Source organism: Erigeron canadensis, chromosome 2, assembly GCF_010389155.1.
Source record: "Erigeron canadensis isolate Cc75 chromosome 2, C_canadensis_v1, whole genome shotgun sequence".
Taxonomy (NCBI): Eukaryota; Viridiplantae; Streptophyta; class Magnoliopsida; order Asterales; family Asteraceae; genus Erigeron; species Erigeron canadensis.
Genome location: NC_057762.1, coordinates 28,245,266 through 28,260,605, shown reverse-complemented (window position 1 = coordinate 28,260,605; position 15,340 = coordinate 28,245,266). Strand labels below are relative to the sequence as shown.

The following is a 15,340-nucleotide window of genomic DNA, read 5'->3' as shown; positions in this document are numbered from 1 at the left end:
AGTTGTTTTCCATATCTCTAACTATTTTCACAAACAACCGTCTGCTCATCCGAGACCGTGTTTTAAAAAAGTCAGCATCAAATTAACCGAAATAATCTTGAAAAAGATGATTGTGCGACTCAATACGATCGTCTATGTTTGTATACCGTCTTAAAGAGGGTGTAGTATCATGGACCTCTTGATCTATCGCATGATGCGCGATTGTGAAAATGTTAGCTAGTTGTTCCCCCTCATCGGAAGAACTCGAGTCCGATGGCGAAATTAGGGGTGTTGGGCTGGATCAAAAAATAAAGGGTTGTTGAAGAAAGGGTTAATGAATGTTGTGAATATATATGTACATATTGAAATAATATATGGTTGTTGTGATGTTGTTATTGTGCTACTAGTTGGAGAAGAAAAAAAATGGCGGAATCTATATAGAAGAAGAAAAAAGAAAAGTAGAAAGCAAAGAAATTTAACGTCACATGTGGGCCCATTCACTTTTTTTTTTTGTAAAGGTCAAATCCTTCCCCAAGGAAACCGACACCGGGGTCCCCAAATCCCTCCCCACCTTACCCGTACTGGTAGGACAAATTGATGTTCAATCCGGTACTGAACGGGTACCGGTCCGGTTCCCCGGGCACTCTGTTTGCCCTCACAAAACTATAAAATGGCAAAACTATGACTTTTATATATATATATATATATAACAAAATGTTTTTATTTTTTCCTTTTATGAAATTTAAGATTCTTGTATTTTTTTTTTATTTATGTTGTTTTATATGTCTTTTTTAAAGTCTTTTTTTTTGAAATTTATGTTGTGAAATGACTAAAAGGTTTTTTTTTATTTTTATTTTTTATGTGAAAGACTATACTCATTAGTAGATAAGCTAACCTTTATATTTAGAAATCAAATCAACATACCAATCTTTATTCAAATATGTTATGTCACTGGAATATAAGGGGGTGTTTGGTTCACATAATATTTTTGAAGGAATTGGAATCTGTCTAAAGAATTAAAATTTGAAAGAATTGAAATTGGAAAGTTTTAAAATATGTCATGTATTTGGTTGACAGAATTCAATGGAATTCAACTAAAGCATCTGAATTGAAATTATGACAAATGATAAAATTACCCTTTATTAAACTTTTATAATATCTTAATAATATAAATAATATCAATTATCATCATAATAAAATATTATAATATAATAATACAAAACAAATTAAAATAATAAAAATTAAATTAAAAAAATAATTCAATAAACAATAATAATAATTATTATTATATAATGATAATTAAATAATAAAAAATTTAATAATAATATAAAAATAATAATAATTAATAATAATAAATGAATAAAGTTTTTAATCGTTATAATAAAATAATAACAATTATTATACAATAATAATTAAATAAAAACGATATTAAAAATAATAAATTAATATCAATAAATAAAAATATTAATAATATAATTACTAATTAATGATAATAATAATAATAATAATAATAATAATAATACTTTAGAAAGGATATTTTAATCAAGTATATGAATTCCAATGGAATTCAAATCATATGTGATGGAATTGTAAATTAAATGTTTTAAGAAATTTGATGGAATATTTTAAATTCTAATTCCATCGAATCTCCAACCAAACATAAGAATGTATGGAATTTAAATTCCAAATCCAATGAATTTCATGTAATTCCTACCAACCAAATGCCCCCTAAATTCTCTTCTCTAATTACATTTCACAATTAAAATCAAGAGTAAAATTCAAATTTCAAAGAAAACTTCTTAGTCCAACGGTGACAAAAATATGAGACTTGCTTAAATAGCAAAACTACAAAATAGTAAAAAGTTGCCTATTAACAGCGCGAATGATTGACAAAAAAGCTATTTTGGTTTGGGGCGTCGGTTAAGCGATGAGGGGAGACGCAGGGATCGACCCCATGACCAAAAGCTGATATTGATAATAATAATAAATAAACAAAAAAAAAAAAAAAAAAGTGACGAAGAAAGTAAAACAGCGTGACACGAATCGTTGAAAAATACCAAAACCAAAAAAAGAGAAAAAGAAAAACGGGTTGCTAATAAAACAAAAAACGGGCACAATCTAAGATCCATTTGCGAGTTCCCGCCCAACAAAAAAAAACAAACATCGTCACTTCACATAGGTTTACCGCCGACATGGCCGATGATGTTAATCGCCTTTTTGAATCTTTCAAATGTGGAATCTCACCACCTCGTAAGTCATTCCTATATTTATCCCCCTTTTTCTTTTTCTTTTAATTAATAATTTACTATCTGATTTCACCACTCACACACAATGCATGCTTGAGAATTGTTTTGTTTTAATATACCTAATTTAGGCACATGATTATTGATTAGTTGAATTGAGACATGCTTTTTTTAATGTCAAAAGTGCTACTTATGTTTTCATCTGTTTCAATTTAATTAGTCTGTCTTCCTTTTTCGGTATATCTGAGTAATTAAAAGATGGTTTTGTGTCATTTTGTAACTGTTAAATTTAAGGGTATATCTATATTTATAAAAACTTATCTATAATACCATAAATTCAATATGTTAAGATTGAATTAGCCGGTTATTGTTAACAAAATGACTAATCAATTTTAATGATTGTCCAAAAAAATGTATAATGATTGCCACATAATCAATTATAATGTCCTTTAGCAGTCGAATGGTTCGAAATTGCCTAAAATTTATGCAACAACCAACTTTTAATAACCCCTGGCTCAAAGTTTAGAAAAGTTTTCGAATTTGGACAACTGAAAAGCAGGTTGTTATTTTAGATTGCAAGACAAAAATAAAAGAACCCCTTTTGGGGTTTTTGATCTTTTGGAAGTTGGCAGAGAACGATGGTGATACTGCAAGCTTTAATTGTTTGTAACGTACGTTATTTTAGATTCTTCTTTAAGTCGTGCTTCTTACGAGCTATGCTTAAAGACGATACTTAATTACATATTGTTTTTTCATACAGAATCAGCTGCAATATTAAGGAAATGTAAAAAGCGGAAAGTACAGCAAGGCAAGTCAAATGAAGATCCATCAACTTCTACTTCTAGTGATCTGACTTCTGCAGTTTCAAGTGGGAAAAAACAGTTATCTGCAACAAATGTATAGAGCATAACTTTTTTCATTTTATTATCTGTATGCACCGCCATAATATTGATCTGTTGTTTAATTCTCTGTCGCATCGTTAGTTTCCAGCTAAATTTTGCAAAGATATGTTGTGTTATTTGCAAACGCGATAACTATTTGCATGTTTTGCTTTGTCTCAGTTCTACACACCAACTATTGGAAAAAAGAGGCTGAATAACGGTAGTCAGTTCTCCCCTGTTATTTTCTACGGTTCTCCACAAGGTGTGCCTCCAAAAAGACCAGCTCGGTTGTTGCGATTGTTACACGAGATACGTGTTGAACTTGCTGCTCAGAATAAAGCAAGGTACTTGCCCGTTTTTATATGATATTAATTGGTGTTTCTTTGATTATAAAGAGAATATAGCACTTGTTAGTTACTGCTATATGTGGCTTCATAAGTTGTATTTGTTCTACATTTGTGTAGAGAGGATGTCTGGAAAACATTTCCTAGGCAGGATGAGGCTATGAAGTATGCAAAAGACCATGAAGGGTCACGTGTTTTTAGCTACCAAGATCATGCAAGTGGCCAAAGAAGGTTCCTTGTTTCAACATATAAAGAGTTTTGGCGAAGGTGCAAATTTCAGAAGTCACCGTTTATCAGTTTTAAGTTTTTATGCAGATATTATGATTTGCTTCCTCTTTGAATTGATTATTTGCCAACTATTGATTACTAGGTACAAAAACATGAATTCTAAATTTCGTCACCATTACGAAGTTATTCAAGAGGTAACACTTTCTAACAGTCTTTGCCTACATGTAATACCATAATGTTTCCCCGTATTATTGAACAGAACCAATGTCGGTTCAGTTTCACTCATCCAATTTACTTATGGGACCTTATTAATTATGATTTCTCAGTTTGGACTTATCACAGCATTGTGCTTACTTTAAACATATGATTTATTGAGACTTCATGCACTATATAATCGCACCACAGAAGATAGTACAAGCTATCTACTGTCTTTTGCTGATAATAACACAAAACTGTCACATATGGTTGTATGATCTTAACAACTATGTAATACCAGCACACCTTTTTTCTTTTAAGCTCTTTGTAAGTGTTGTGTCATTTTATATTACACATTTCAAGTTGATTTTATGAGTTTACTTCAAGAAAATCGGTGTTGCATTATGTGTACTAAAGAAGTATCTTTACTTCAGGCAATGATCATTTGCTGTTATTTATTTGGTGAAATTGTCGGTACTATAGGGATTGCCATGCCACCTTTATTTCGATTTGGAGTTCAATATAAAAGAAAATGCTGAAAGGAATGGAGATGAAATGGTTGATCTTCTCATATTAGTTATTTTTGAAGCCTTGCTTGAAAAGTACTCTATCGAAGGAGACACTAATTGGATTGTAGAACTTGACTCTTCTACGAAAGGTATGAATTTGGTTGGTTGCATGTGCTTCTTAAAAACCCGAAATTGTGATTGAAAGTTTGAAACTGTACAAGTTTTATAGTTGATCAACTGCCTAATACGTAGTCATTATTACTGGTGGCTTTTATTTGTTCTTCTAGTTTTTCTTTGGTTTTTTTTGCTTTTACGGATACAAGCAACTTAATGTGAAGCTACAAGAATATATGAAGGAAAAATATTATACATGCAGTTTTGCAACAAGACATTGAGATGATATCAATTTGAAAGTATCTTTACCCAAATTCTAAACTGTTTTGTTGACAGATAAGTTTTCGCGTCACTTGATCATCCGCTTACCAGGGGTTGCTTTCAAGGACAACATACACGTTGGCGCATTTGTTGCCGAGGTATCAATATTAAGTCTCCTTATTATTTTCTTCTTGGTTGCTGTTATTTTGACTTTGGATATAACAAACTAGTATACTTTAAAGTTCATTTTCGTTCTTTTTCCAGGTCTTGTTTAACTAATTGCTACATGTTAATAGATATGCTCGCGAATCCATATTGCAAGAGGAAGGGATAAAAGATATGAACAGTTATTTATTATAAAAGATTCTAGCTCAGCTGATGTCCCTTGCCATCTTTTTGTTGACACCGCTGTATATTCCAGAAACCGATGTTTTCGTCTGCACCTTTCAAGTAAAGCAGGGAAAAGTTCACTGCTTGTTCCGACTGGACGGTTTAAATGTAAGGAAATGGTATGAACCAATCTCTATGCAATGATGTCTTCACATCGTGAAAAATTATTTTTTTTACATTCCATGTTATAAGTTTGATCAACACATTTATCTTTTCAAGAACGAGGAAGATGTGTTCATGGCATCCTTGATCTGCAATATAGATGCGGACTGCGAAAAGCTTCTAATCTGTAAAATGGATTTAGATTGTGTCAAGGTTTTGCATTTTGATATTGAGGTAAATTTGACTTACATATAGTATATCTACTATATGTTATTGTATATATTTTTTTATTTCCCTGGCCTTGCAAATTTCAGCTGTTCAGCAGCATCTCTTGTTCGGTTTAACATATCAATTACCTTCATATGCAGACCGGACTCAGTGTTATAAATAATATTTGTCATATCAATCAATAAAAATGTCATGTTGTTTGGCAAGTCATTATTTAAGAGGAAACTGATATTCTGATTTAATGCCAGAGGAACATTGACTACCGTAAACCAGCCGCTCGAGAATTTGTGCCGACTGCTTGCACAAGCAATGGTTATTTCAGTGGAAAATCACCATTTCCAGCATTAGACGAGTTTGTGGAATATATTGCTACCATTGGAAGTATACAAGGTTGCCCTTCACACAATATATTTAAATTTATTCTCTTGATGCTTACTTTAGAAGCTCGTTTTGGTTATTACTAGTTGCATCTTGTTACAGATAAATGCTAATTCTCGGTATATGCACTACCAGGAAAAATTCGAAGCTGGTATTGGTTCTCGGAGGATGGCTTGATGGTGTACAGCATGTTAAGAAATAGATTCTGTGAAAGAATTGGTAGACAACACAAAAGCAATCATGGTAAATTTGAAAATTTAGTTGCTATGATCTTCGACATCAAAATAATTCCAACAAGGCTAGGCTGTTGTATTATTTTCCCCTAAAAAAGTTTACCGATAGCCTTGGCATCTTAGTGTAACAGAAAGTTTTTCGGTAAAGTTTTAAAGTTGAAGTTTTGAACCTGCAAAATTGTGTATTGACTTCATTATTCTTGTTAGATTATCTGTTTGTTGCATTTTTTTGAACTTAAATTAATGAAATTTTGATTTTACTAAAAGTACCTTATTACTAGTTGAGCAAATAATTAAAGAATCTCTTCCATTGTATCTCTGTTCTCTAGTCTGAAATAAGCTCTCTCTGATTGACTTTAAGGATGAGCTTGCTGATGGCAAAGCTGTGCATTTTTCCGTAAATATTTTTGCATTATAGACTGATGTGTTGAGGAATTAGTTGCGATTTTCGAAACATTTACTGATTTATTACCGATTTAGATATATTATGTTCTATATAAACAGTTTAAATGGGTCAATTATAACCTTTTAGTTAAAGCGTAAAGGGGACGGGTCAAGTGGCTTAATACTTATTAGTTGTCCAAAGTCTATTTTAATTGCATACAATCTTCTAAATCGTTTTATTCAAATATATAGGTTATTACTGTAAACTGTATTAGTATATAATGTAATGCAGTAATTATAATTGCTTTTCACCAAATGAAAAACTGCTTGTGGATAACCAGTCTGAACCTGTTTGATATGTTACCAATATGGTCCGACCTGCCCATCTTGCCAAGCTACTGATATAAATCCAAAGACATGAATTTATTCTTCTGTTTCAGTGATGTATGTGGTGGACCTACAGATGGCTGCTTATTATCAAAAGTGTTATGATCCTGATTGCAGAGGTTTGATCAAATTCAGCTTGAACTGTTAAACTGTTCCTTTCTTATAAATAATTCGATATTTTGAACTTTTTTGTCATTTTGGTGCATCTCTTAGGTTATCGATCTCCCATGCGTCCAGTTCCTCCAGGAGTGCTTCCTGATTCTTTCAATTACTCTAAGATAGGGGATCAAAATGGAACTCGGGAGTTCATACCTCCCTGTGGCGAGGAAAGCCCCATGGACAGCTGCCAGAAAGATGAGTGGTGGCGTGAAGCAATGGTAGTTGCAGACAAGGTTGAAAATATGCCAAGAAAGCTAGACCTTTGCAAGGAGGTCAGTTTCTTGCTTTAGGTAGTCAATGGGTCAAACATGATTTGAAAGATATATATTTCAATAATTTTTTTAATTATTTACCAGGTTTTATGCATTAAACAAACCTGATGAACGAATCCTTGCCCCAAGTTCATTTGAAAATATCTTTTAATTTCTATTTAACCGGTCTGATCGCCACATTAAGTATAATCGATATTGACACATTCAGGAGTAAATGGGTAAATTGCCACCTCTAATTAAGATGTTACTACACAAAACTAAGCATCTTTTTTTAAGGGATTAGTGTCCCAGAATGTAGTGAACTATACACGAATGGTCATAATGTGCAGCGTACTTCAATTTTGTTCATTATATTCAAGTAACTTGTTATTTTGTCCAATTCGAGTAATAAACCAACTAAATCCGGCTGCTACCACATAATATGAACATTGATGCATAGTTTGCTATACACATTGTACATTTGTGCATAGTTTCTTACATTTTGGAACACTATTCCAAAGGATTTAATTCAACAAAAATCAATTGGTAACCAGTAACTCAGTAATCTGTTACACGAATTGGACAAAGTAACAAGTTACTTACATACAACGAACAAAATTAAAGTACGGCACACACAATGAACATTCGTGTTTAGTTAATTAATTTCGGGGAACTAATCCCTTCTTCTAATTATAATGTTTCTGTCGCTTTGTGTGTCATCTGTCAAACGGTAGAACTTCCAAAGATGAATTTAAATAGTTCAAGTCTGCCAAGTTGAAAGACTTGTAAACTTCTAATTATCACAGGATGATGTGTGGGATGAGGATGATGAGTGGTGGATGGCCGCTGCAAACACTGCATCGCAGATTGAGCTCACGTACTGCAGACAAGATTGATCTTTGAAAGTGATATGGCTCCCTACGTGACCCACAAAACAAGTTGATTTATTTTGGAAATTTTGATTAATTTATCAAGATGGAGCTTTCGTTTTACAATATCTACTGCTTTCAAGATGTTAAATTTGTAACTTACACCTATTGTTGTAGTTTTAGAGATACATTAAATTGTAGATAGGCTTTAGCTATTGGATTATGGTATAATGGTAATTTATCTGTTGTATAATACAGTTTTAACTTGCTATCTAAATTATCTTTACTGCAAATACAAATTCAAGTTTAAAAAAAAAAAAATGACATTTATAAAACAAAGAGTCACAACACACTCGATTCACATAAGCCCACTCTGGATGTCATAAGTGTGTTCATTGGCTTGTAAAGGCACAAACTGAAATAATTGAACCAAAGACCAACCCCAATCAAGGTGGATGCATCAGTCTGTTCTGGTTTAGGACTGATTCAGTCAAAGTTGAACCTAACAAAGCCTAGGGGGTGTTGATTTAGAAGATACGAGTATATAAGTTTTAAAAAGAGCTTGCTTTAAGCATTATAAATTGTTTTGAAAACATATTAGTTTGGCACTCCAAACCAAGAACCGATTTTAGAAAATATGTTGAACCAGATTTTCAATGTACCCAAGAACTGTACCGGATAGAGCTGGTTCTGATCTGGATTGGCCCTGTTCAGTTCTTCAGTTTTGTTTATTCAAGTTGACACATGACTAACCAAAAAACCAAATTGTCTAAAAATACAAATATGGGTATCTTTCATTTGCTGTTATAACACTAAAGTCTGGAGGTAACCAAACTGATATTTTGGGTTTTGAAACCCTAGTTCACAAACTTAAAAACCAAAACTGAATCTGATGCAATTATCAAGATCACCGTAATGAAAATTTAGTTTGTAGTCCTACCTAAAAAAAGCTATCAACATTCCTCATTCGTCATCTGAGCCGGAACCTGAATTTGATGCCGGTCCTTTGCCATTAGCACGGCTTTGTTTTTTACTATCTTTATTATCTTCCTCATCTTCACTGTACTCACTCTCATAATCTTCATCATATTCCTCTTCTTCATTCTCCTCTTCCTCTTCTGCCCCATCTTCCAACACGGGTCCTTCCTCCATGAAACCTCCACGAGTCCCGGCGCGAGTCCGTTTCACTACTTTAACTTTTACCCCCGTCTTCTTGTCACACCCAAGCCAAGAATCACACAGTAAGTAACAAGTCAAACTGTAATTACCTTCAGCTGGGGCTTGGAACTTCCCCATCACAAGCCGGGACCCACTTTTGACTTTGTCAACCGCGTCTCTCACAGCTTTACTAGTATCCTTTGGGTTTGCACCCAAGCCTTCCATTGTTTCCTCTATAGCTTTTGAAGCAGCAGTCAAAGCTGCAGCTTCATCCATGAAACTTACTTTTTGAGAAAACCAGACATTATTTGAATTCAGGTCTGCAAGAAGAAACCAACAATTTTCTTCTTTGTGAAAAGGATAGTATGGGGCATGGGGAAGAGCACGGGTCAAGCCATTAGCACGTTGCAAGGTCACCCAGGCTTGCACTGTGACAATGTCACCTTCTTGTATACCCTCTTCTCCTTCGGTTCCACAAGTAACTTCAACGGTTATGGAAGGCATCATTTCAAGTACGGATTCTACATCTTGGATTTCAGCAGCAGAGAGACCAGCAGTTTGAGAAAGCAATTCAGCACGGTCTTCCACTGTCATGTCACGAAGCTCCTGAAGGGTTTTCACCTTCTGCAATACCAATAATTCAATCAATTTTGATAAAAGTTGGTCTTTGTTTCATCAAAACTACAAATCATACATATAAAATCCAAGTGTGAACAGCCAGGTCAAAAAGAGCAGCACGAACTGGCTCAAAACAGGTTTTGGTCTATATGGGTACTTAAAAAGGGTCAAAATAGGTCAAATAGACCCACAAATATTTTCTTTTTTACTTTTCAGATACATATACTCGCATCTTTAATGCGTTATTTATAATTATAAAATCTATGCTGTTACTATAATCATCTGATTTATTCGAATAGAGTGATTGGAGGTTTTTATGCATATCAGTCAAATTTTGGGAGGGTTTCGACTTGTTTGATCTGTTCGGTCCGTCTGACCCGTTTCCAATTTATCTAACAAAGGGATATGCAATCTTTTACCTTGCGGGCAATCTTTTTCATCACAGCATCATCAAAATGAGGAAGCTGCAGAAAAGGTGCATTTCCTTCTGAGGATCCTCCACTAGCTTTTCTTGCACTAAGAGGGACAGCCTGCATCAAGTGCACATATAACCAAGTATTACGTATCAGCACTGGAAACTAAAGTAAGGTGTAAGCTTTGACAAACATTTACAATTGGAATATACACAAAACAATGATGCTGTCTACTATCATAACACAGTTCACACATTTGAATATAAAAACAGAGAAGATGCTACAAGGAAAATCTATGGCACTGCAGGCAATAGGTATAGGTATGTTTTCAGATCATAGTAAAGAGATGTACAATATGACTTCGAATGATGAGCTGACTAGTTTACCTGAATGATACATTGAGAGAGCTCAACAACACCAACCGCAGGCCTCAGCCAGCCATGCCCTTGAGATGTGCGTGGTATGACTGCCATCTGTTCACAATAACATCAGAAACTACTAAATACTTGAGCTAGAACAAGGCTCTCATATTTATATAACTATCAAAAACTAAAGAACTGAACAACCTTCATTAACTCGTCAAGAAGACGAGGTGCAAGCTCCACCACACGTTTGAAGTCATTCTGTAACTCCGGGGTTAAGGCTGCTGTTTGACGAGTCAAATGAGCTTGAAGCAATAACTCTGTCTGCAAACAAACCAAATAGGAAACTTTAGCCCAATTTTTGGAGTTCAAAGTAGTATAAAAAAGCCAACATAGTCCATATGCGTCCATCAACATTTTACCTTTACAAGTGCTGGATGCTGCTTCCAAAACTTTGCTTGTTCTTGTTTAATATTCTTGAGATCCAAATTCAACTCACTTCTAACTAACATAAACAGTTTCTGAAGGGGTTCTCCATCGGGCCTACGGACTGGAATTTCCATGTATTCAGCAGCCTTAATGAGAACATCCATAACTTTGCTGTAAAATCGATACATAATTATAAACTGAGGCCAGGTACACAACATAATTGAAACATATACTTGTCCATCAGACATGAGAAAAGAGGAAAACAAGTTGGACAAAAAAAAAACAGAATTAACTGCTTCCATTTCAACGATAACTAAATGGACAGGACAGGCAGGTTGAGTAATGTGTCAATTTTGAATTGGGTACGGCTGTACGGTAGAAACACGCTACTTTGGGGGCAGGATGAAACAAATTAGGGAGAGCTGAGCCACAGCAGTTTTTTGAGGAATTGCAACTCAAAGGCTACACCTACTGGACTTACAAGAAACAAATACCAATACTGGCAAGACACAAATATCAATACCGACAATAAGTTGCTCTCTATCTGATCCATTTCAATTGTCTTATATATTATTTTGATGAGAATAGAAATTGTTGTCATTACAATGACAGTGTGATCATACCTTGGGGCCAAGGAGGGCTTCATGAAGTAGTAGTAAGCGGACAATGTTTGATGCATGACATAATTTCCTGTATACTTAGATGATCTAGATAGATATACAACAGCAACCACCAACGGTAGTAGAATACAAACCCCAACAATCCATAGTAATAATATCCCCCCAGATGCACCTTCAATATTGAGTAGAAACTGAGGAAGAGCTATTCCCATTTGAAACCCCTACATTAAAACACAAAATTATACTCCTACATAAGACATAAAACTTCTTAGATGTAGACTGGTGGCAATGATCGGCGCGCTGGTCAACCGCAACCGGTCAAAGCTAGTTTGGGTTGAAACAGGTCATTCTGATTACATGCCACCTCCAAGTGTAAACTTTCCAGACAAAAATAAGAAAGAAGAAACCTACCTGTCGGCCATCTGGATGACCATACTTCTCAAAATTTTCACGGGAAATTGGATCTGTAAGTGCCTGATATGCCTTAGCAATGGACTCAATAAAATACTTGTGGGCATTTGGATCTGGATTTTTATCAGGATGGTATTGAACAGAAAGTCTCCGATATGCCTTCTTTATTTCGGAGTCCGAAGCTCCAGGTTGTAATCCAAGAATACTGAATGGTTCAAAAACTTGAACCTGATAGAACAAAAAACAGGCCACAAATCAAATATTAGCAAGGATTCATGTAGTTCAAATGAACAACATACTAAAAGAATTCATTTACTCACTTCACGATTTATAGTCTTGATATAGTACACAAGGACGCCCATAATGACCCATAACAACACCAACGTAAAGTTACTCCATGTTGAGACGTTTGAGATCTGTCAATAGATATTAAGATCAAGAAACTTCCAAATTTGCCCAAAATAGAAACTATAACACTATCGAAAAGAAGATGATTACCTTTTTGAAAATTGACTTGCGGTATTTTCCTGAATGAAAACAAACAGAACATTGACAGTTAATGCTTTTTGCTTTCTTAGAGGCAGCACGACAAAGCTTCATTATTGTATAAGGTATAAGCGGCAGTGCAATCATTGTCAAAATAAAGATCGGGAAGAGTCCACTGTTCTCTTCCGAAGCAGCCATCGCAAAATTCTGTCTATAACTTGAATCTGATTGTCAATTCACCTGTTAATAACAAAATACGAAATAATTCAGCACGTATTTGCTAGTCATTCTACATGGTAAGCTTAATGATATGGAGATTAAACATTATAAAAGATAAGTATAAATTCTAAAAATCTAAATGCACTGACAATTCGTTATAACTGACATAATGTTGTCGGAAGACAGTAAACGCACACGGAAATAGACAAAATGTACGAACAAGAAAACAAACGATCACATATAATTAAAAATCGATTACTCATTACAATGGTCCAAATTCCAGATTCACAATCCTACAACCATGCAACTGAATCAAGTAGAGGATGCGGATAAATATCAAATCTGGCAAATCAATTCAAATGTATACATGATTACATTCAATATGTCAGATAATACCTATGACAAAATCAAATGGTCTTTACGAATTTGCTTATAAGCGTCAATTAAAATTTGACGTCACGGAATTTAAACTCTTCAAAAAATTAGGAAAGTTCCAATACTCTGCTGATTCAATATCCACTCCATAGACAATTTCCTCTGAATGTCGTTAGGTACTAAGAAGACAATAAAGACCCATCGAAAGACCATCCACAACTTATTTCACTTAAAAAGTGAAAAAATTATTAATTTAAAATGGCTAACCATGCTAGCATGACATTACAATCATATACAACTGAATACTGATTACTCGTTACAGAGTTTCAAACTAAAACTTCCTTTAATCATGCAACTATATAAAACTAAAGGCTACAAAGAAAAACCAAATCTAAAAAATAATTAATCACAAATCACCTATTAATAGCAAAATGTCAAATAAGTCATCACTTATTAGCAAATAATTCGGCTATTTGCCATTGCAAATTCAACCAAAGCGATATTGAACGGCTGAACGCTATAAAAGATAACTATATCTTCCAAAACTTCCTTAATTCAATATCTAAATAAACAACCATTTTGCAAATTGTTCTCGTAAAGTATTCACAAGACGATGAATGCCCACCAAAAATCGCATCTTTTTTTGTTTTCCAAAAAAAACTTTTCTCAATACAAAAAGGCTAAACATTGTTAACATTGTACAAAAAATATAAAAAAATCCACAAAGTTAAATATCCAAAATTCATGTGATCATGCAACCGAATCATCAACTACACAATACTAATAAAGCTAAGCAAATCATATAAATAAATTCCACACGAATCCACACAATTCTTCGTAATATACACACAATTAAGATCTTAAAATGTTTATCAGATATCCCAAATAAATATTATACAATTAGTTCAATTCAACAGCAAAGATCAAAACTTTATACCAAAAAAAACACAACCCACATCAAGATCCATAATTTATACAATAAAATATAAGCTAAATTTATATTTAAAAAAATAAATAATAAGAACCCATTAAAACCCTGAATTATAACAAAGCTTTGATGTATATATATAATGTAATATATATGCTAAATTGATGGTAGATTGCAAGTATAGTGACTTGAACTGAGTGTATATAATGATGATTTTACCTGTAAGTGAAATTGCTCCGGGGAAGATGAAGCTAATTTTGATTTGGATTTTTTGGCAAGAAAATATGACTATGAAAATGGTAGACGGAAATAAGGTTTTTGTGCAGTGGGCGTTTTTGGTAGAGATTTATTTTTTATTTTCTCAACACTTACAAATAAAATCAATAAAATTAAATTGAGAGAAATTTTTTAAAATTTCCATCTTTGATTTTAATAAAGCTTCATTCATTTCTTGTGATCATTTAAAAAGTAAAACTATTTTATTTTTTTTGTGAAAATTCATTAAAACATTGATCTGAACGTATGATAATGTGTTTTCTAAAAACACATTGTGTTTCTAATAAACACGTTGTGTTAAGTTTCAAATCACAGTGTATTTGACCATTTTTTTTGTTTTCATGAGCTATCAAAAACACACTGTGATTTGAAACTTAACACAATGTGTTTTCAAAAACACATTGTGTTAAGTTTCAAAACATATTGTGTTAATTTTCAAATCATGGTATGTTTTATCTCGTTTTCTAGTTTTCACGAAAAATTTAGTTTTCAAATGAACATTTCTCGTAATCTATAATTTATCATATAATATTATTATTATTATAGAGTAGTATATTATACTGAGATCCAATTACTTTTAAACTATATATATATATATATCGTTGGTTAACATCTTAATTTTTAAAAACAAAGGTTAAAGGTTCAATCTTTACCCATGTCGAAAGTCGAGGAATCTTATTTTATCAATTAGATAGAACCCGGGTCTCTCACGATTAAAAATGGGGTAAGTTTAAATGTAATGAACTATATATTGTTTTAGTTTTCAAATATGTGAAATGAGTTATGAGCCATCTAAAATCATATCATCTCAATATATATTATGATTTACAATATTATGTCATGTGTTATTTTTAACAATTTTTTTTCTAATTATAACCATAAGCATGTCAGCACAATGCAACGACGATAG

At 33.2% G+C, this 15,340-nt stretch overlaps 2 protein-coding genes across 2 annotated transcripts; one reads left to right on the top strand and one right to left on the bottom strand.

Annotated features, from left to right (window-relative positions):
- Window positions 1-2,025: 2,025 nt before the first annotated feature.
- LOC122589706 (DNA-directed primase/polymerase protein) lies at window positions 2,026-8,372 on the top strand. Its single transcript, XM_043762030.1, has 14 exons — window positions 2,026-2,229; window positions 2,983-3,119; window positions 3,284-3,447; window positions 3,568-3,714; window positions 3,818-3,869; window positions 4,354-4,528; window positions 4,830-4,912; window positions 5,051-5,263; window positions 5,364-5,480; window positions 5,723-5,864; window positions 5,988-6,095; window positions 6,910-6,975; window positions 7,070-7,287; window positions 8,073-8,372. The coding sequence occupies exons 1-14, from the start codon at window positions 2,172-2,174 to the stop codon at window positions 8,160-8,162; spliced, it is 1,770 nt and encodes a 589-aa protein (XP_043617965.1). The 5' UTR covers window positions 2,026-2,171; the 3' UTR covers window positions 8,163-8,372.
- Window positions 8,373-8,900: 528 nt separating this feature from the next.
- LOC122588516 (dnaJ protein ERDJ2A-like) lies at window positions 8,901-14,472 on the bottom strand. The gene is made up of 10 exons (XM_043760649.1): window positions 14,374-14,472; window positions 12,645-12,872; window positions 12,467-12,562; window positions 12,147-12,374; window positions 11,739-11,956; window positions 11,109-11,286; window positions 10,891-11,010; window positions 10,711-10,797; window positions 10,331-10,441; window positions 8,901-9,917 (listed from the first exon to the last, which is right to left on the bottom strand). The coding sequence occupies exons 2-10, from the start codon at window positions 12,828-12,830 to the stop codon at window positions 9,099-9,101; spliced, it is 2,043 nt and encodes a 680-aa protein (XP_043616584.1). The 5' UTR covers window positions 12,831-12,872; window positions 14,374-14,472; the 3' UTR covers window positions 8,901-9,098.
- Window positions 14,473-15,340: the final 868 nt, after the last annotated feature.